The sequence below is a fragment of the Paramisgurnus dabryanus genome, chromosome 1 (assembly GCF_030506205.2).
Source record: "Paramisgurnus dabryanus chromosome 1, PD_genome_1.1, whole genome shotgun sequence".
Taxonomy (NCBI): domain Eukaryota; kingdom Metazoa; phylum Chordata; class Actinopteri; order Cypriniformes; family Cobitidae; genus Paramisgurnus; species Paramisgurnus dabryanus.
In genome coordinates, this window is record NC_133337.1 from 49,169,898 (window position 1) to 49,190,341 (window position 20,444).

A 20,444-nucleotide genomic window follows, 5' to 3' on the forward strand; every position below is an offset into this window, starting at 1 on the left:
CAGAACGGATGGTGAACAAAAAATTGTACCTATCTGTGGGCATTTGCACCTAATGAGTTTGCATTAAAGGGATAGTTTACCCAAAAAGAAAAATGAGGTCATAATTTTCTTATCCTCATGTTGTTCTTTACCTGTATGAATTTCTATTTTCTGATGAACAAAAAAGAAGATATTTTGATAAATGATGGTAAGCACACAGCTGATTGATTGTAACCATTGACTTCCATAGTAGGAAAAACAAACACGATGGAATCCAATGGGCACTGTCAACTGTGTACCCGCCATCACTTATCACAATATCTTCTTTGGTGTTCACCAGAAAAGAAGGAATCCATACTAGGTTTAGAACAAAATGAGGTTGAGAAAATGATGACAGAATTTTCATTTTTGGGTGAACTGTCCCTTTTAAGGAACACGCCCACATTTTGGGAATTTAGCTTATTCACTGTATCCCCAACAGTTAGAAAAGTCCATACATACCTTTCTCATCTTCTTGCGTGCTGTAATTCTGTCTGACGCAGCCCCTGCTAGCTTAGCATAAAGACTGGAAGTGAATGGCTTCAGCTAGCAAACTGCTCCCAATAAGTGACACGCAAACATTTTCCTATACAAATAACAAGGTCATATGAGACACAGCCATCTTTTAACAGTATAAATAATGGGAACTATATTCTCAGAAGATGAAGCACTGCTACTTGGGTGGAGAGTTCGGCCAGAGTTGTGCAAATCACTCCGCCCATGTAGCAGTGCTTCACCTTCTGAGAATATAGTTCCTAGTATGTATTGGGAACTTATTGGGAGCAGTTTGCTAGCTGGAGCCATTCACTTCCAGTCTTTGTGCTAAGCTAAGCTAGCGGGGCTGCATCAGACAGAGTTACAGCGTGCACAGAGATGAGCAAGGTATGTATGGACTTATCTAATCTGGGGGATACGGTGAATAAGCTAAATTCCCAAAATGTGGGCATGTTCCTTTAAGAGGTGCAACCAAGGAGTGCATTTTAGTACCACAAAGGTACCAAAGGTATACCTGTAGCTAAATGGTACATATTAGGATCTGTAAAAGAGTACTGTTGCCCCAGTTTGAGACCATTTATGTTCCCTACCTGTTTAGCAATGTGTTTATGCTTACATTTTAGTGTAATTAAGTATATAGCAGGTTTTTCATTCTTCCATAAATTATCTTGTTGTGTTACATTTTTCCTGCAAGAAAACACTGTTTTTTATTAGACTGAATGAAACGAAATTATAGAGGGGAATTCTGCTTCACAACTTCTTGTATGGTTAACTGATAAAAAAAATGAAAATTACATAATACTTATACCACACTGATCTTTTTCTAGCCTTTCAAAGGGGACATTTCACAAGATGTAAAATAAAACGTGTGTCTCCAGAGTACGTATGTGACGTTTTAGCTCAAAATACCATATAAATAATTTATTATAGCACTTTAACATTGCCACTTTGTAGGTGGGGGCAAAAATCTGCCCTTTTAAAAGCAAATGAGCTGATCTCTGCACTATGGCAGTGCCATGGTTGGACAGTGCCGATTAAGGGGCGTTATATCCCCATCTGACATCACAAAGGGATCCAAATTTCAATGACCTATTTTTTCCACATGCTTGGAGAAAATAAGTTTACCAAAATAAGTTACTGGGTTCATCTTTTTCACATTTTATAGGTTGATAGAAGCACTGGGGACCCAATTATAGCACTTAAACATGAAAAAAGTCAGATTTTCATGATATGTCCCCTTTAAACAAAATACTGCTAGTAAAAAATAAGCTCATAGAAGAACTATTTTTGGCTGTATGGTTGAATAAAGAGCCTTTCTGTTTCATTAAGTCCTTTGTAGTAAAAAAAGTTCTTTAGATTATGAAAAAGTACTTCTAAGAACCTTTCACTGGTTCTTTGTGGAACCAAAAAGGGTTCTTAGTGTGCTAAAGTAAAAATGTAACCAATCAGTTTTTTGTATTGTTTTCTTAAATGTGTGCTCTCGATCTATAGAGATCAACAACATCATGTTTTTTCCTCTTTCTCATGTTGTTAGATAAAAATATAAGATGTTGCATGCTCTTTGTAAGTATATATCCCACTTCAACTTTGACCTAAATTGGAATTCAATACGACTGAAGCTTTAATGACTTCCATTCACTTTATTTCATCTCTATTATCAGAACAGATTAGAAAATCCAAAGGTGCCTTCTTTTTATCTGTCATTACAACCAGATGTCAAAGTTCAGATGGGAGGCCTGTCCTAAACTGCTGTGATAATAATGCTGAGAGTTGGGTATGAAAACATTGTATGTTCATAAGGTCATGTTGTGTCATGCTCTGCTGAGGTTGTTAATGAGAGGTGTGACATATGGTGGCCTTGTGCTTTTCTCTTGTTAACAAGAGTTTAAGGGTCCTGCAGGGTCCCTGGTGGCCACTTTAAGCTGTAAATGATGGGCAGAATTGTTAATGCAAACCACCAGAGTGATGAGAACCAACATTTTTAGGTGATTTTTAAATTGCACTTTGTAAAACTTTGAGTGCACTATTCATAGTTATGCAAAAATGTAATTAAATTTTTAAACAGTTTAGGCTTACAAAAGAACTAACAATAATATTGTTAAAATCTAAAAACAAATGTTTTTACTTGATTCATGCACAGATTTCAATGTCACACTGACCAGCAAAGGCAAATGTTAAAGTCCACGCTGTTTCATTTCACACTGTTCCTACATGACAACTGTGCCGGCTTTAAACTCTTGTGAGAGATGCCTGTGAACACACATTTACTGCACATGATTTAACTTTGATTTTGTTCAGTCATTTGCATTATCAGGGAACAGATAGCGGCATTTGGTTCAAAGGTCACAGGTGTTCGTGTGCTGTGAAGTGTTTTATTGGATCTGAGACCATGCCTTCATCAGTCTTCTTCTGTGCTTAGCAGATCTGTGCATGGGACTCTCTTTCAAATCTTTTGCATTCAGCTCCATCACCTAAAGGACACGAAAGACTCCAACAGGTTACCCAGGTACCAAACTCTTTATTTGCTATGTAACATACTAATGCATTACATTACTAACATAACACTGTCAGTTAGTCATATTATTTTGCGTTGATATTGCAAAGACTATTGTATATAATAAAACATTATGCTGTGATTTTTGAGATAAACCTTTTCATATGAGTAAGATGAGGACTTACTTATTTGAAACATAATCAGATGCGCTGTTTTGGAGGAATGCTCTTTATAATATAAGTTTTATTGGACACATGACATTTCTTAGTACCATTTACAAAGGTTTGTTGATGCTCTTGAGGCTGGAGATTTTACAAAACCATTGTTAAATGCTCATAATGTGCAACCTGGGAAACCCAAACAATCACTTTTCTTAAGAATTGATGTTAAAATTAAATGTCTGCAAGTGCAAAGTGTTAAATTGACTAGAGATCACAAAGAATCCTGTAAGCCAAGGATCTAGGTGTGTTTTTGCATTGCTAATCCAATATTACATTAAAATGTAATGAAGACACTGAACAAAAATAAATGCAGAGAATATTGAGAATCATTCAGATATCTTTAGGATTAAAGTATATATCTTAAATGGACTATACTATGCTCTTCAACCTTCAAACATACTTTCACTCTCACCTTTGCCCCCCTCCAAAGGTCATATACATTTACTGTCTCTTTAACACATTTGCACACACATCAATATCTTTGCATATCTTCTAATCAGCGTCAAAACAGCACAGCAATCTAATTACAGAGACCTTGAACTTCCTGTAAATTCACCTACATTGAAGTAAACGTGAATACTGCTTCATATGTGTAACCCTACTCCATTTCTTGTTGTTTCTCCCTATAGCTCCAACACGGCCACTTCACCATGGATTTCTTATTTGAGTTCCTTTTTACCCCGCTGTCCACTTCAGGATTGGTTTTCCTGTTTAGTCTTGCAGCTGTAGCCCTGTTGCATCTGAACACTAGACCTAAACCAATGCATCCACCAACAGACCTCAACCGGCAGAGTGTTGGTATAGCGGTGAGAGTCTTTCATTATCAGTGTAAAAGTTTAAATCAAAGTGCTGTATGATTTAGCAATTAATATAGGATATGAAGGCGAAAGTATAATACATGTTGATAATTATTTTTAAGTATAATTTTACACCGAACACATTATGACCATCTACATAATATTGTGTAGGTCACACCAAAACAGCCCTGACCCGTCGAAACAGCCCTAGACCTTTCTATCAGAACCAGCAACCATTTGGCCCTTAGATCCTTACCCTTGCCCATTTTTCCTACTACTAACACATCAATTTTGAGGAAAAGTGTTTGTCGAGCATAAGGATCTGAACGCTAGGTCCGATCATCTCCAAAACCGCAGCTCTTGTGGGGTGTCTATCAAAAGTGGTCCAAGGAAGGAAAAGCGGTGAACCGGCGACAGGGTCATGTGCCGCCTGACCCTGGCCCGTTTGCTCCGATCCAACAGACGAGCTAGCTAAAATTGTTGAAAAAATTAATGCTGGTTCTGATCGAAAAGTCTAGTGATGTCTTGGTGGCAAACGGGGGACCTACACAGTATTAGGCAGGTGGTCATAATGTTATTGCTGAACGGTGAATCAATGCAACTCTATAGGCTTCAATGGTTTTATATTTCTGTTATTATTTCAGGGTGGTGCTAGAAAATCAGCACTCATGAAAGATGACAACTTGATCTCATACTTGCACGAGGATGCCAAAACTCTATACGAGGTTTTCAAAAGAGGGCTTCACGTCTCAGGTGAGAGGTCAAAATCTATAACATTTTTATGTATAATTTATAAATGAGCATGCTAGCTATTCATGTGTTTACATCCCTCTCTGTGGTTTTGATCTGATATCCACTTATTGGCGCATGATTGGTCCATAACATATTGAATGTGTTCTACCTGTATGCAGGAAATGGGCCGTGTCTGGGGTACAGAAAGAAAGGGCAACCTTATCAGTGGCTAAAATACAAACAGGTATTTGTACCAGTCACAAATAAAATCTTGAGCACAAACCTAATGAAGGAAGAATTAAAGTCTTTTACTCCTTTTTTTCCTCTGAATGTCTCAGGTTTCAGACAGAGCTGAATTCCTGGGATCTGGACTCATTCACCGTGGCCTAAAGCCATCACAAGAATCATTCATCGGCATCTTTGCCCAGAACAGACCAGAGGTGATACAATGAGTGAACAAATGTATAAATTGTAATGTGTATTAAACACGTTTAGTGCATTACACTGTCAGAAAAATGACATTGGCGCGCAGGAACTTAGGGCGCACTCACATTATCCAAACCAAACCATGCCCCAGCACGATTGTCACCCATTCCTACTCCTCCAGAAGCACACACTCACTGTACTTTTATCGTTTCGAGCCCGAGCGCGCTTTCGTCATTAAGATGCGATTGTTTTGAAAAAAGCAGGAAGTAACATGCTCTCTTAACATTGGAACCCATCGTAATGTTAAGTCTGTGTTTTTATTCGGAGTCGTTTGGTGCGCGATTACACACAGCCCTCTCACATGTCATCATATTGCTTAGTTGATCTGTCACGTGTGCAGCTCAGACATTCACGTAACCCTGCTGCACACATCAAAAGTTTTTGACGGAGGCAGAAGAAGGTGAGTGGTTGCACACTTGATGTCTTCACCTTTTGAATCACGCTCAGGCGCGATTGCGCTCACACCATTGCTTTCCACGCCTGAGCCCAAGTGAACCGCACTCCAGCCCACCTCTGCAACCCGGCCGGGGCGCTATTAACCAATCCGCACCTGGGCGAGGTACAGAGGGCGATCACACTAGTCAAATGAACCAGGCTTTGAGGGTCAAACACGCTCGAGCGTGGTTTGGTTTGGATAGTGTGAGTACACCCTAAATCACTCCTGACTACTTCCCCTCTCGCTCAAACTTCCATCAATGTTACTGCGCCCGAGGTCATAGTGCTGCAAATTTTGTGCTCTTCCACCATACAAAGTAGTTCTCATTTTTTAGAATCGCCACATTTTATTTTGTGCCACCATACTTACTCGTGTAAGTACTCATGTAACAGTCTTTAAATAGGGAAAACATGAAAGTGTTTGGTGGCTTCTAAATTCATCCCTGTTTGGATCCTATATGAATGGGGCTAAGCTAAATGCTAACACATTCACGACACACTGTACAAAGATTAAGTGTACGTATTGAAAAAAGATAGATATGTATTAATTAATCTAAGTTGAGGTAAAAACATAGTAAAATATTGAAAAAATGTGGTGTTTTCCTTTAAAAAATGCTCTTAAGCTGTCACTGATGCAGTACATTTAAAAAAAGTCCTAATATTTACCATCTAGGTACAGATATGTATACATTTACCAATATGTACCTCTAAGGTACTAATATGAACTCAAAAATGTGTACTTTTTGTAAGGGTACCGCCACAGTGACAGCTAGGGACAATTTTTTGACAATGTCGTTAACACTTCTCTTTTCTCCATTCAGTGGATTATCTCTGAACTGGCCTGCTATACATATTCCATGGTGGCTGTTCCTCTTTACGACACCTTGGGACCTGAAGCCCTTGTGTTCATCATTAATAGAGGTAATTATACCTGCTTGCTTGCTTGCATGCTTCATTAGAGGTGTTGGTCATAGCAGCTTTAACCATAACACCTGCTGAACTGCTTGCGTAATCCTCAGTAAAATCACTTTATTGCTGAACTCGCCAACCTTAAAGCAATTACACATTTCTTTCCTTAATTCATTTGTACACCTTACTTTTCTTTTGCAAAATTATTGGAATTATACTGAAAGGTGATGTTTTTTCGATGACTGATAACTATATATAAACCATTTCTACCAAAAACTGTAATTTTTTTGTCCCTGGGGTGGTATCAAGGTTTTATTTTGTTCCTTTACAGATATACAATACATACAATATGGTGGACCTTTTGGCCTTTGTACATTTAACTGGAACATAATAGGTCCTTAGCGTATATTATTGTACAACATATACCCATAAAGGTACAAAAAGGAACCTAGCACTAACAAGATGCGATATATATTTATTTAATAAATTAAAGTAATGAAAAAATGTTAATATGACTTACTAATCACATCATTCATAAATGTGCATGTTAATGTTTAATTTACGATTATTTATAGTATTTAATCTAATCAGGTTGAGAATACTAGATCTGATTGGATCTTGTTTTGAAGTACTCTGTATTTTCACATCTCTGCAGCAAAGATATCCACAGTAGTGTGTGATAAGCAAGATAAGGCAGAAATTCTGCTGGCTAACAGTGAGAAAAACCTCACGCCTGTTTTAAAAACCATCATCCTCATGGACCCTTATGATGCTGCATTGACTGAGAGAGGATCTAAGATTGGAGTGGATGTTCTGTCTTTGAAAGATGTAGAGGTACATTGAGACATAATAAAATCATGTGACATGATCTGATATTTTGTACCGTTTCATTGTCTCATTACAAAATATAATAATTTTACATTTGTACTTTTAGGCCCTGGGAAAAAACAATCTTCAGCAGCCAAATGTAAGTAATGAGCTTAACCCAAGAGGTAATTTTATTGCTCTGAGGTTGCTTTTTCAATCTCAGATGTTTCTCCTAAAATTGCTAAACTCAAAAAAAAAAAAAAATGCTGGCTTATTTTCAACCCAGCTTTGGGACAAAAAGGGACAAGCTTGGTTGAAATTAACACAGAAAATGGCAACCCAGTGGGCTGGGCTCATCCCTTTCTGACCCAATGCTGGGTTAAAATTACCCCAGCATGTTTTGGTCTAGAAGCCTAATTTCGGTCTTGTTTTAAAGAAGACACTTTAAAGTTTTTTACGGAATTGATTGGAAGTGAAAATATTAAATTAAAAAAATTGTTATTGCAGTTTTGATTTATTGTAATAGATAAAAATAATGCCATATAATATTATTTTATACATAAAATTATCATTAAAAAAATAGGTTTGTGTTGGTTTGCTGCATACTCTTCTCACAAATGAATAAATTACAGTTACTGCATTATTATTACTGCTAAAAGGTTTTGAAATATAAAAACTACTTAGACCTTTCCAATAATACTGTATATAGTTTGTCATGATAGATTAAAATTTACATGCAAATAATTGAAGTAAACTCAGGTATCCCGCTCAAGGGACAGTGCCAGTTAACATGTTTTAAATTGGTAACCCCTTTTTATTTATTTATATTTATTTATTTAATTATGTAGGTTTACATTTTAAGTGTTACCAATTGAAATATTTTTTTAAGTAGATCCAACTTATAATAAACAAATAATATAATTGTAAAAATCCAGTAAACTGTAAAATAATCTGGATTTGGGTACATTTGATACATTTTATTGAATATTGAAGTAATATTCACTTTTGATTGCATACTTGGTAATTTTGAGCTCAGTTTCTAACATTAATATCACTTTTAAAATTAAAATAAAGACATTTGCAAGATGTCTGGGTTATTTTCTCAGGAGAAATATTTGAAACACAATAGCAAAAATGTCCATTTGCCCTCCATTTCATCTCATTGATGTCTAGGATAAATACTTCTGTGAAGAATCTGTGATTTCTCTAATGGGGATTTTAAACTGCAGTTTCATCTCGAAGTTTTTATATATCACATTGTTTTACAAAATTACAAAAAAGTTTATTTTGCATTTATTTTTAATTTTTTAGCCACCCAAACCAGAAGACTTAAGTATAATTTGCTTTACCAGTGGAACAACTGGTAAGTGTTCTTCAATCTCTTCTACACCAAGTAATGACCTCACAATCATGACTTCGATGTGATCTTCATACACTCTAAAAAAACAAACGGTGCTATATAGCACCAAAACAATTGCTTTGGATCGTAACGATAGAAGAACCATTTTAGTGCCATATAGCACCGGTGAAGAACCAGTGAAGCACCAGTGAAGCACCAGTGAAGCACCAGTGTAGAACCATATAGGGGCCATATAGCACCACATATGGTTCTACATAGCACTATATGGTTCTACACAGGTGCTTCACTGGTGCTTCACTGGTTCTTCACCGGTGCTATATGGCACTAAAAATGGTTCTTCTATCGTTACGATCCAAAGCAACTGTTTTGGTGCTATATAGCACCGTTTGTTTTTTAGAGTGATATCATTGTGCTTTACTTCAGGGGATCCAAAGGGCGCCATGCTTACCCATGAAAATGTGGTTGCTGATGCAGCTGGTGTGGTCAAGATCTTTGAGGTACATCAGCATGATACGATTTTTACGAAGCCTTTATTGAGTAAGTGTAGGTTTTAATGTTGTATGTCAATCCCATATTTCTTCAGAGCGTCTTTGTGGCGTTGCCATCTGATGTGTCCATCTCGTTTTTGCCGCTGGCTCACATGTTTGAGAGAGTCGTACAGGTGAGGCTGCCACTATTATCTAAAGGTCTTTCTATTAACTATTAATGTTACATACAGAAAAACATAAAAGTCACTCTGGCTATGTTTTATGTTTATTAGACAGTGTTGTATGGTGCTGGAGGTAGAGTTGGGTTCTTTCAAGGTGATATCAGACTTCTTCCAGATGACATGAAAGTCCTACAGCCCACCGTATTCCCAGTGGTTCCACGTCTTCTGAATCGGATTTATGACAAGGTATAAAATTATGACTGTTTGTGAACAGGGTTTCATTTCCCATATTTTTACATTCTCAGAAATAAAGGCACAAAAGCTGTCACTTTCAAAAAATGCACATTTGAACCTAAAGGGTGCATATTAGTTCTCCAGTGATACATTGGTACCTCAATTTAAACCCATCAAATAAATTAAAACTTTTTGTGTTGATGGGCCCCACCCATATACTTGGCAAAAAGAAATCGGCAACCTTTAAAATTGTATTAATTTGGTGATTTTTCATAGTTTTTCTGTTGTCTGCTCAGATCCAAAGTGGAGCCCAGACTCCGTTTAAGAAAACACTTTTAAACTTCGCCATCAAGAGGAAACATGCCGAGGTGAAACAGGGGATCATCAGGAACGACAGCTTATGGGACAAACTCATCTTCCACAAAGTGCAGGTATCTACCCGGAGAAGAGTGAAATTTACGGTAATAAAAGTAAAGTGTTTCTGGTGAATGGTTTTTGAAAGTTCTTAATTGTCCCTACAGGCGTCTCTCGGTGGCCGTGTGAGAGTGATGGTGACTGGGGCCGCCCCCATCTCTTCCTCTGTGCTCACTTTCCTCAGGGCGTCACTCGGGTGCCAGGTAAGAATCCCTGCATCTGCCTCTATCATAATGTTGTTTAACAAGTACTATTAAATCACGTGGAATATCTTGGTACCTTTATCCCTCAAAGTGCCACCCAGTTCATAGATTTCTGGAATTTTAATTATTTTCACTTTTTTGAATTTGGTGCAGCTCACGTGGCCTCAAGGGATAGTAACGCGTCCATCGAATGCACACTAAAAGGGACACCATTTTTTTTTTAAATATGCTGATTTTCCAGCTCCCCTAGAGTTAAACATTTGATTTTTACTATTTTGGAATCCATTCAGCTGATCTCTGGGTCTGGCGGTACCACTTTTAGCATAGCTTAGCATAATCCATTGAATCTGATTAGACCATTAGCATTACGCTTAAAAATAACCAAAGAGTTGTGATTTTTTCCTATTTAAAACTTGACTCTTCTGTAGTTATATTGCGCCTCCTGGAGCCATGCTACTTCAGCAAAATCCTTGATTATTACCCAAAAATGAAAGTACAGGCCCTAGCAATATCTGCCTAGAAAATCTTAACTTTAAATTTTCTGTCGGTCTTAGTACACAATGTAACTAACAAGGAGTCAAGTTTTAAATAGGAAAAATATCGAAAGTCTTTTTTTGCGCAATGCTAATGGTCTAATCAGAATCAATGGAGTGTGCTAAGCTATGCTAAAAGTGGTAGCGCCATACCCGGAGATCGTCTGAATGGACTCCAAAGTGGGAAAAAAAATCATATGTTTAACTCTAGGGAGCTGGAAAAGTAGTATATAGCCATTTCAGTAATTTAGCCACAAAAAACCTAGTTTTGCAACTATTGCATATTATGTGAATCTATGAAATGAATAATGAAACAATACTGTGGCTGTTATTCTAGCAGACTGTGTAAGTGTATTGATCTGGTGTCACAGTGACCCATCAATGACCCCTATGTCCTGCTTTCCAGATTTTCGAGGCATACGGCCAGACCGAATGCACAGCTGGCTGCACTTTCTCCATGCCTGGTGACTGGACCACTGGTGGGTTTCCTGTGACTGAAAATAACCTTTTGTTGCATAATCTCGGTTGCATGACCTCAGTTTACAAACTCTTGATTTCAGGCCATGTTGGAACTCCTTTTCCATGTAATTTTGTGAAACTTGTTGATGTGGAGGAAATGAATTACTTCGCATCCAACGATGAAGGGGAGGTAATGACATATCATTTTAATTATAAACCTTAAACCAATATGTCATTACAAACTCTCATAGCTTTGACGTCTTGTTTTAGGTTTGCATAAAAGGGAAAAATGTGTTTGTCGGATACCTCAATGACCCAGAAAGGACAGCAGAGGCTTTGGACGAAGACGGTTGGCTGCATACTGGGGACGTAGGCAAATGGCTGCCGGTGAGATTCCGTTTTTATGTTTGTTGTTGATACTTTTCTTATTATGACAGACAGTCTTGTCTGCGCAATACAGTGTATGGAGATAAACTTTTAGCGTTAAGTTCATATTTTGTTCTCAATTTACCAGAGTGGAGTCTTGAAGATTATTGACCGAAAGAAGAATATCTTCAAACTGGCCCAAGGCGAATACATTGCACCAGAAAAGATCGAAAATGTTTACATTCGGAGTGCTCCAGTTGCCCAAATATTTGTGCATGGTGACAGCTTACAGGTAAATTATTTCTTACATTTTTTGTGGCACATGAATTATAATTGTTTGATAATAACGAAATATTTTGATCTTAAAGTAAGAAGTTTATCTAATATCTCCAATTTGATGTGTCCAGTCCTGTTTGGTAGGCATTGTGGTGCCAGATCCTGAGGTGTTACCAGGTTTTGCAGAAAAATTGGGAGCGAAAGGTTCAATAGAGGATCTGTGTAAAAATCAGGTGTGTGGTCATATACTTACATTGCCAGAAAAAAATGAGGGTCACTGGGGCTACACCCTTTTTATAAGGTCGTTATACTGCATATACCATTTAGGCATAGATATGCAGGGTTTCCCGCAGCTCTTTTCAGTTCGGGCGGCCCACCTAAGCTGGGATACCCTACCACCTTAACAAGGTCGTCCAAAAAAAAAAAATTGCTGCACAAAAGGCGGTCAAGTGCATCGCGGAGAATAGCGTGGAAGCACTTCACACTGCGAGCGGGCACGCGCCACATGGCCAAATGAGAGAAAGACATGGTCCGTCAATGTCTGGAGGATAACTAGCCTGTTGATTAAACATTTAATTCATTAATAATCTAGTATGTGTTCATTTTCTGTCATAGTTTCTTCAAAATTGAGTTTTATTTGAGTGTTTTAAATAAAAATATTTTCATCATGACGCCCCTTTGATTGCCACGCCCCCGGCCCGCCCACCTGCACAACCCTACCACCTTAACTAACTAATTTTCTGCGGGAAACCCTGATATGTATAAAATATGTACCTTTGAAGTACTAATATGCATGTTTTGGTACCAATATGTGCTAATATGATATGAACTCTTTAGGTGCAAAAGCGTCATGTTTGGAAGGGTACCACCCCAGTGACAATGTACATGCAAGACTTTTATATTATTAATACAAAGTACAGTGTTTTCCAACCCAGGGGAAAAACTTTAGTTCCTAAAATGTGATAGCTACATGTAATATTTACACATATAATGTTGCTCAAATAACTCTTTTAATTTTTTTGCAGGATGTTAAGAAAGCCATCATTGCTGACCTTATAAAACTGGGACGTGAAGCAGGACTGAAGTCTTTTGAACAAGTAAGCACTTCTTGATAATCTACACTGTCTTAAAAATGGTCCCTAGGTGCTACTGGGGTACCAAATATATATCTATGTACATAAATGGTACATATTAGGAACTTTTTAAGGGGTTCCGACCCCAGTGACAGCTTGGGACCATTTTTGTTTGACAGTGCAGGTTACTGGCTACTGCCTTTATTAAAGGACAAGTTCGGTATTTTACTGTTTATGATGTAATAGAACGGTTTTGACTGAAATTTCGACATATGCGGCTGCCCCGAGAATTTTCGGGTGTTTCTTGTATCACCTCCCACCTCTATAATGGCTCTATAGGTGCACTGGAACAATCCTTTCTAAAATGCATTAAACTTTCGTTTACAAAGACGTGAAACTCACCGAGTGGTCAGGGGTGTTCACTGATATGCTCACACAAAAATCGCTGCAAAAGATGCATTCCAACAGGTTTTATCGTAGTTTTTTACAACTCCATTGACTTGTATTAGTTGTGCTGTGAGGTACGGTATTACTCCGCGCCGGGAACTTTGTTTCTATTCTTGCAATTGGCAAAGGCGGATTATCGCCACCACCTGGGCTGGAGTGTCTATTATTCAAGCTCTCAGCGAAAGAATATAGGGGTGTGGAAAAATAGGTCCACAAGTTTACAACGAATGATAAAACACCTGTTGGAAAGCATCTTTTGCAGCGATTTTTGTGTGAGCATATCAGTGAACACCCCTGACCACTCGGTGAGTTTCACGTCTTTGTAAACGAAAGTTTAATGCATTTTAGGAAGGATTGTTCCTGTGCACCTATATACCCATTACGAGGTGGGAGGTGATACAACAAATACCCGAAAATTCTCGGGGCAGGCGCATAGGCTATGTCGAAATTTCAGTCAAAACCGTAAATCATAAACAATCTGAAAACAGGGCTTTATGTGTAAAATACCGAACTTGCCCTTTAAAGGTACAGTGGTCAGATTAAGATTTGTCATTGTTTCATTTTAAAGACATTGCTTATATACTTTGCTCTGTTTTCCTCTATGGAGGTGAAAGATCTGTACCTGCATCCAGAGATGTTCTCTATAGAAAATGGTCTCCTCACTCCAACACTTAAAGCCAAAAGGGCTGATCTCATCAAATACTTCAAAGCTCAGATAGACAGTCTTTATGCTAATATATAATGCACTGTGAAGTAAACCATAGATTATTTCACTTTTTGTGAATAGTTTTACGCTTTATGCAGGGCTTGTTTACACACAGAACTTTGGGGATGTCCTATTTCACATATTTATAACACTGAGCGAGCGGTGTGTGTTTTATTTTCTGTATCTATATTTTCTACATCTGGGTATTGTGAGTTTAAAACAAATAAATGATCTTAAATTGACTGTTAATTGAAGTTTGTTAATTTATTTTTTCAAGGAAGGAGGAATGCAAAAACAATACTTTAATTTGTTTTATGTAATTATATTTTCATATATAAAGCACAGAGCAAATTTGTTGTTTGTCTATCCATTAAAAATGACTTACATTTACTGTACAGAGCATGGTTTATTTGTCTTCGAAAACGTCAGCAAGGTTAACTTCAGTTTTACAAAAACGTAATCAAAAATAAAATTGTTATTTCTACTATACAAACAATTCATGACTAAGACTTTGTTACAACTTGAGATTAACATTGCATAATCACTGTGGGCATCAAAAAGGAGAACGAGAGAAAAAGCAAGCGAACGAGAAAATTGGCAAGAAGTACGAAAAAAGTTTCAAGTAAGCGTCTTGATAATTCCCCATGAAGCATATAATACCATACATACACCATCAGATCCCTTGCCGTCACTGGAGCGATATCCTTTTAAAAAAGTACACCTTTGCACCTAAAGAGTTTATATTTGTACCAAAGAGTGTATATTAGTATCTCAATGGTACATATTGGTAACAAATTTATACATATTAGGACCTCTTCAAAGGGTACTGCCCCAGTGACCATTTTTTCTGTCCAATCCTATTTTTATAAATAATTTTATTACATTTCTTTATCATTTGTCAATATCTGTGGCAGTTGTTCTTTGGAAAAACACAAGTTAACTTTGGGTGCCAGTATCTGTTGGTTTTGCCACCACTTTAACATTTCAGCGCTGGTGCATTGAATTGCTTTAGAAAAAATTCAGATTCAAAATGTGCATCACTGCTGGTTTGCAATGCATCAGGTCCTCTGTCTGAACGAAAATGACACATTTCTGCATCACTGTTCCTTCTTTTCATCACTCGTCGAATTACTCGCAGAGTCATAGTGACACTTCTCGACACATCGGCGTGGAAACCATCCTCTAATACGAACTCCAGCTAAAATCGTGAAGAAAAGTATAATGTCACAAAAATGTATAAAACACTTTTTCTTTCCACAATCAAACAGCTTTTACCTTTTATCTGTTCCTCATTTATAGCCTTGTCTCCATACATCCACCACCTAAAAACACCAGAAACACATTTACATATTATGACAACCAAAGTTAACTAAACAGCTGGTCTAAAATAAAACATTTTGATCACATAAACTAAAAATGCTATCAGAAACACATGTCTCACTTTGTTCCTCTTGTAGCAAAGATGGTCTCTCCGTTGGTCAGTTTGATTCTGGGCTCTTCTGTACAAGGAGTCCTAAAGAACGTATTTAGGCCCTTTCCCATAGGGCAACAAGCCCCGTTGTAGTCCTCAACTACTCTGTATTCCACCTGCAAAGTGATGTTTATCATTGTATTACTCTTTTAGTAAATGCTGCCCTCTAGTGTTTAAAACAAAGCCATTACAACTATACTCACACTTCTTTGACGTTTATCGTGTTTTTGCTTTAACTGCTCAATCTGTTCAATAAAACACAAATAAATAAACATTACAAATTACACATGACCTATATTACCTATAGAATTGCTTTAAAACATTTTGCACATACAGTTAAAGTGTACTGGTTACACTTTTCGTGCACAGGCCATTCGATCCCGTCTCCCACTGGGGTTCCAGACCAGGTGAACACCTGCTTGAAGTTCTTCAATCTGCTGCCCAGGTCATAAGGGAAGATGAACTCTTCACCGGTTTGGTAGTACTGAATTCTGTCTTTGGCCTGGAAACAGAGTTAGAGTAATATAATAAACCACACAGGATCCACTGACCTAGATACAACTCGTGCTAAAACAGAAACTCTATTCTTCACAGACAACGTTACACCACATGCTTTTAAGATGACTGTACTGCAAACAAGCAGTTCACGAAATTACGAAAGGATTTGCATATTTATAGATCCCCGAATACTGAATGAGGAAATTATATTCAAGCAGTTTTAAAGAATATAGAAATTATAAACTTTATGCTATAATGATGTTCAAAGATGAGTTTTACAGTAAGTGATAAAATTATCGGCTAATGGGAGACATTATGGGGTGGTTTCCAGGACAGGGATTAGTTTAAACCAGGACTAGGCCTTAGATTAATTAGATAACTAGTTTAAACAAAAATGCCTTACTAAAAACATTACTTGTGTGCATTTTGAGGCAAAACAAAAGGATACTGATGTATTTTAAGATATGCCAGTGCAATTTGTTTTCAGTTTGGACAGCTCTTACATTTATTTTAGTCTAGGACTAGGACCGCTCCTAAGCATAATACATATTATAAGAATTGATTTTCAGCTATTTAAAAGATTACTCTTTAAAGAGTGCTGCTTTGTATTGGATCATGGGGAAGGATATTGGATTAAATCACTTTGAAGTGGTTTCCCGGACAAGGCTTATCCTAGCTCCAGACTAAAATGCATGTTTGCGGTGTCTTAATGTAAAGACATATTGCACTGACGTATCTTAAAATATATAAGTGCCATTGTTTTGTCTCAAGATGCACACCAGTATTGTTTTGTAGGGTATGTTTGTAAAATCTACTTAAAGGGACTTTTTTTGAAAATATACAAATTTTCCAGCTCCCCTAGAGTTGAACATTTGATTTTTATTGTTTTGGAATCCATTCAGCTGATCTCCGGATCTGGTGCTACCACTTTTAGCATAGCTTAGCACAATCCATTGAATCTGATTAGACCATTAGCATCGCGCTAAAAGATAACCAAAGATTTTCGATATTTTTCCTATTTAAAACTTGACTCTTCTGTAGATACATCGTGTACTAAGACCAAAGAAAATAAAAAGTTGCGATTTTCTAGGCAGATATGGCTATGAACTATACTCTTATTCTGGCATAATAATCAAGGACTTTGCTGCTGTAACATGGCTGCAGGAGGTGCAATGATATTACGCAGTGCCCGAAAATAGTCCCCTTAGTAATTTTCAATGAAGGGGACTATTTTTGGGCCCTGCATAATATCATCCCACCTCCTGCAGCCATGCTAGCACGATGCTAATGGTCTAATCAGGTTCAATGGATTGTGCTAAGCTATGCTTAAAGTGCTAGCGCCAGAGCCGGAGGTCAGCTGAATTGATTCCAAAACTGTAAAAATCAAATGTTTACCTTTAGGGAAGCTAGAAAATGTGCATATTATCAAACAAAGTGGAGTGTCCGTTTAAATGCCCTAATATACCTAAGGGCTAGTCCTGGATTAATATAAACCCTGCCTGAGAAACTGACCCTTTGTGTAACCGATAAGTAAATATGCTGCTTACTTTCTCCTCGATCCATGCTTCGATTGAGGTTTTGTTCCGAAAGATCACCTTCATCTAAAAGAAAAGAGAAAATCGCACTTTGTAAATACCTAACACTCTAAACACCCAAACCAGGAATTTGTGGATAAGTTCGACTTTATTTCATAATTCATACCTGTATATAAAACAGCATACCAACAGCTATTGTGGTACCCAGTGCCAGTCCTAAGGCAAAGAGAGTGGCTGCAAAAGCTGCGATGCTAAAAGGCATTATGGGACGGTGGATGTGTCGGGCAGAGCTCATGTCAATCTTCACAGAGCTCCACCCAAAAGAGATCTATGCCATGAAAATGAGCCGAAACATCACCATCAGAAATTGCATATATTTATAATTTCCTTTAATACTGTAAGCATTTAACATGCACTACAGCATTCCTATTACATGTAATAAATAATATTAATAGGAGAGCCGATAAAAATCTTACCCGGTCATACAGCTGAGTGTACATTGTCATGACAAATATAAAGGCAGAATGCATGCAGCCCAGGGGAGCAAGCAGGAGAAAGCTGGTGAAGTATGCATGATTTAAATGCCCACAGCAGTTGTTGATCCATGGACAATGATGATCCATTTTCATCACACACCTAAGGATGATGGGAAAATGTATTCTTTAGATTTTGCCGACAAGGTCAGACAAAATGTTGAATAATGTCCCCTAGCTGTGACTGGGGCAGTACCCTTTATTAAAAAAAAAATCGCAATATGTACCATTTAGGTACAGATATGTCTACATTTGGTGTGAATATATACCTTTGTGGTACTAATATGAACTCTTTAGGTGTTTTTTTTTAAAGGGTACTGCCCCAGTGACAGCTAGGGACCATTTTTTCTGACAGGGTATGGGGGATTTAGTCAACTCTACCTGTTACACTTGCGGCAGTGATGCGACCTAGGGGCTTTGAAACCTTGGCACACTCTACAGAACTGTAAATGCATCATGTCTTGTTGCTTCTCCTGTTAGAAAACACAAGCAATATGATATTAGACAAATTTGATACACTGTAAAACACAAATCTGTTCAAAACTATATATTCCTTACTGGTTTCCACTCCAGAGGAATGTAGCCAGGGCCCACGAACATGGCATTGAAGTAGTTGTAAAGAATGAGGACGGTCCAGTTGATAAGCATGATGAAATTAATGCTCCCTCCAGTGGTGTCCAGTGGCCAGTACCAGATAATTGAGTCCAAAACGGCCATGGACGAGCAAACACCGATGACAGTGAGAGCGATGATCGGACCCCAGTGACAGAGTCTTTTTACCTCATGGAGGTTCTCAAACACGATTATAGCAGATAAAATGTTCATGTTTTTTTTTTTTGTATTTATATAATGTTTTAAGTTATGTAAAAGATGAAGTGGTCAGGCGCTTTGTATCGGTTTACTGCAATGAATGAACCATGAAGAGGTCAAAGGGCATCTTTTCTGTCTCCTCAAAAACAACCAGCAATCTGCTATGTCACCAGTCACAGGGGCCACCCGTCTCCTAAAATTACAGACTCTGTCAGCTTGTGGCATCCTTACTTACTAATCCTCCGATCGCTTTATCCTCGATCTGAAGTCAAGCCAGCCATCTGTAGAAAACACAGGAGGACAAACTCATTAAAAAAGGAAGCAAATAATATGAATGATGCATCAAATTTTTTTGTAAAATCTTAATAATCTAATAAATGTATGGGATCTTCTTCAAACAGTGTTTCTAAATACAAATGTATGTGTATAGGCAGATGCTTTTATCCAAAGCAACTTACAGTGAATTACAATGTATACATTTTACCAGTATGTGTTTCCTGGGATTGAACCTATAACTTTTTGAGTTTTTTACACTAATGCTAATAGCATAAAATATGTTACTTGTATCATTAAAGGGTTTAAAAAGTTTTGGTTTTTAAACAGCAGTTCAAAGATGGCTGTTTTGCTCTACAAGCATGTGAAAAAATAGCTCATTTAAATTTGGCTCCCCTTGTGATGTCAGAAGGGGATAATACATGTATAATCTGTATTATCCAACTACGGCACTGCCACTTAGTGCAGATATTAGCTAATTTGCATTTTAAAGGACACACCCAAAAATGGCACATTTTCTCACGCTCACAAAGTGGCAATGTTAATATGCTATAATAAATTATCTATATGATATTTTGAGCTAAAACTTCACATATGTATTCTGGGGACAGCAAAGATTTATTTGACATCCTAAAAAAGTCTTGCGAAATGTCCCCTTTAAACATCCTGTTGCTGCTTTCTGCAATCATCATACAGTGTACATTCAGTCTGATTCTGCATTAAATTCAATGACATTCAATACATTGCAGAATTAAAGGAGGTAACCGCGTCCTAATGCAAAAAAGGGCTTTATTTCTATGTAGACAACGCCATATTACAGGTATATTATTACTGTAACGTTAGATCCTAATATCTGACATATCGACTGCCAAATACCTTGTCTGATAAAAGAGACATCACATGCAAGAATGTGGTGATCTTTAATCCTGATGGCAGATGTGTAGATTGCTATGATTAAAGAACAAATTGCATTGAAAATTGAATAAATGACAACTGACACAACCAACACACATACCTCGACACTTCCTCGTTTCTTCTCCAGCGACAAGAAATATAGAGATATACAGATCTGATTTGCCAATCACAAAAAATAATTAAATAAACACGGAATTTAACGTTAACGATGGTGTCTAATTTAAAATCGCCTTTAAAAAGAACTAAACATTATTCGTGAAAAAACATAAAGCGGCAACCGCACACATAATGTACC

The 20,444-nt window shown here is 37.4% G+C and overlaps 2 protein-coding genes across 3 annotated transcripts; one reads left to right on the plus strand and one right to left on the minus strand.

Annotated features, from left to right (window-relative positions):
• The first annotated feature begins 3,861 nt into the window (after positions 1–3,861).
• acsl5 (acyl-CoA synthetase long chain family member 5) lies at positions 3,862–14,792 on the plus strand. The gene is made up of 20 exons (XM_065262949.2): positions 3,862–4,034; positions 4,670–4,778; positions 4,937–5,001; positions 5,096–5,197; positions 6,500–6,599; positions 7,243–7,421; positions 7,522–7,554; positions 8,706–8,757; positions 9,178–9,251; positions 9,338–9,415; positions 9,515–9,649; positions 9,934–10,068; positions 10,159–10,254; positions 11,194–11,266; positions 11,348–11,436; positions 11,517–11,633; positions 11,761–11,904; positions 12,020–12,121; positions 12,914–12,985; positions 14,016–14,792. Exons 1-20 carry the CDS (start codon positions 3,879–3,881, stop codon positions 14,148–14,150), a joined length of 2,046 nt encoding a protein of 681 aa, XP_065119021.1. The 5' UTR covers positions 3,862–3,878; the 3' UTR covers positions 14,151–14,792.
• On the minus strand, positions 14,413–20,436 carry zdhhc6 (zDHHC palmitoyltransferase 6). 2 transcript variants are annotated; one of them, XM_065262951.2, is made up of 11 exons: positions 20,250–20,436; positions 18,710–19,242; positions 18,533–18,624; positions 18,095–18,254; positions 17,785–17,946; positions 17,631–17,684; positions 15,920–16,087; positions 15,789–15,830; positions 15,556–15,701; positions 15,390–15,436; positions 14,413–15,312 (listed from the first exon to the last, which is right to left on the minus strand). In XM_065262951.2, exons 2-11 carry the CDS (start codon positions 18,974–18,976, stop codon positions 15,212–15,214), a joined length of 1,239 nt encoding a protein of 412 aa, XP_065119023.1. In that variant the 5' UTR covers positions 18,977–19,242; positions 20,250–20,436; the 3' UTR covers positions 14,413–15,211. The 2 variants fall into 2 exon arrangements, with proteins under 2 accessions (XP_065119023.1, XP_065119024.1); XM_065262952.2 differs by lacking the exon at positions 20,250–20,436 and adding an exon at positions 20,111–20,246.
• Between the last annotated feature and the right edge of the window lie 8 nt (positions 20,437–20,444).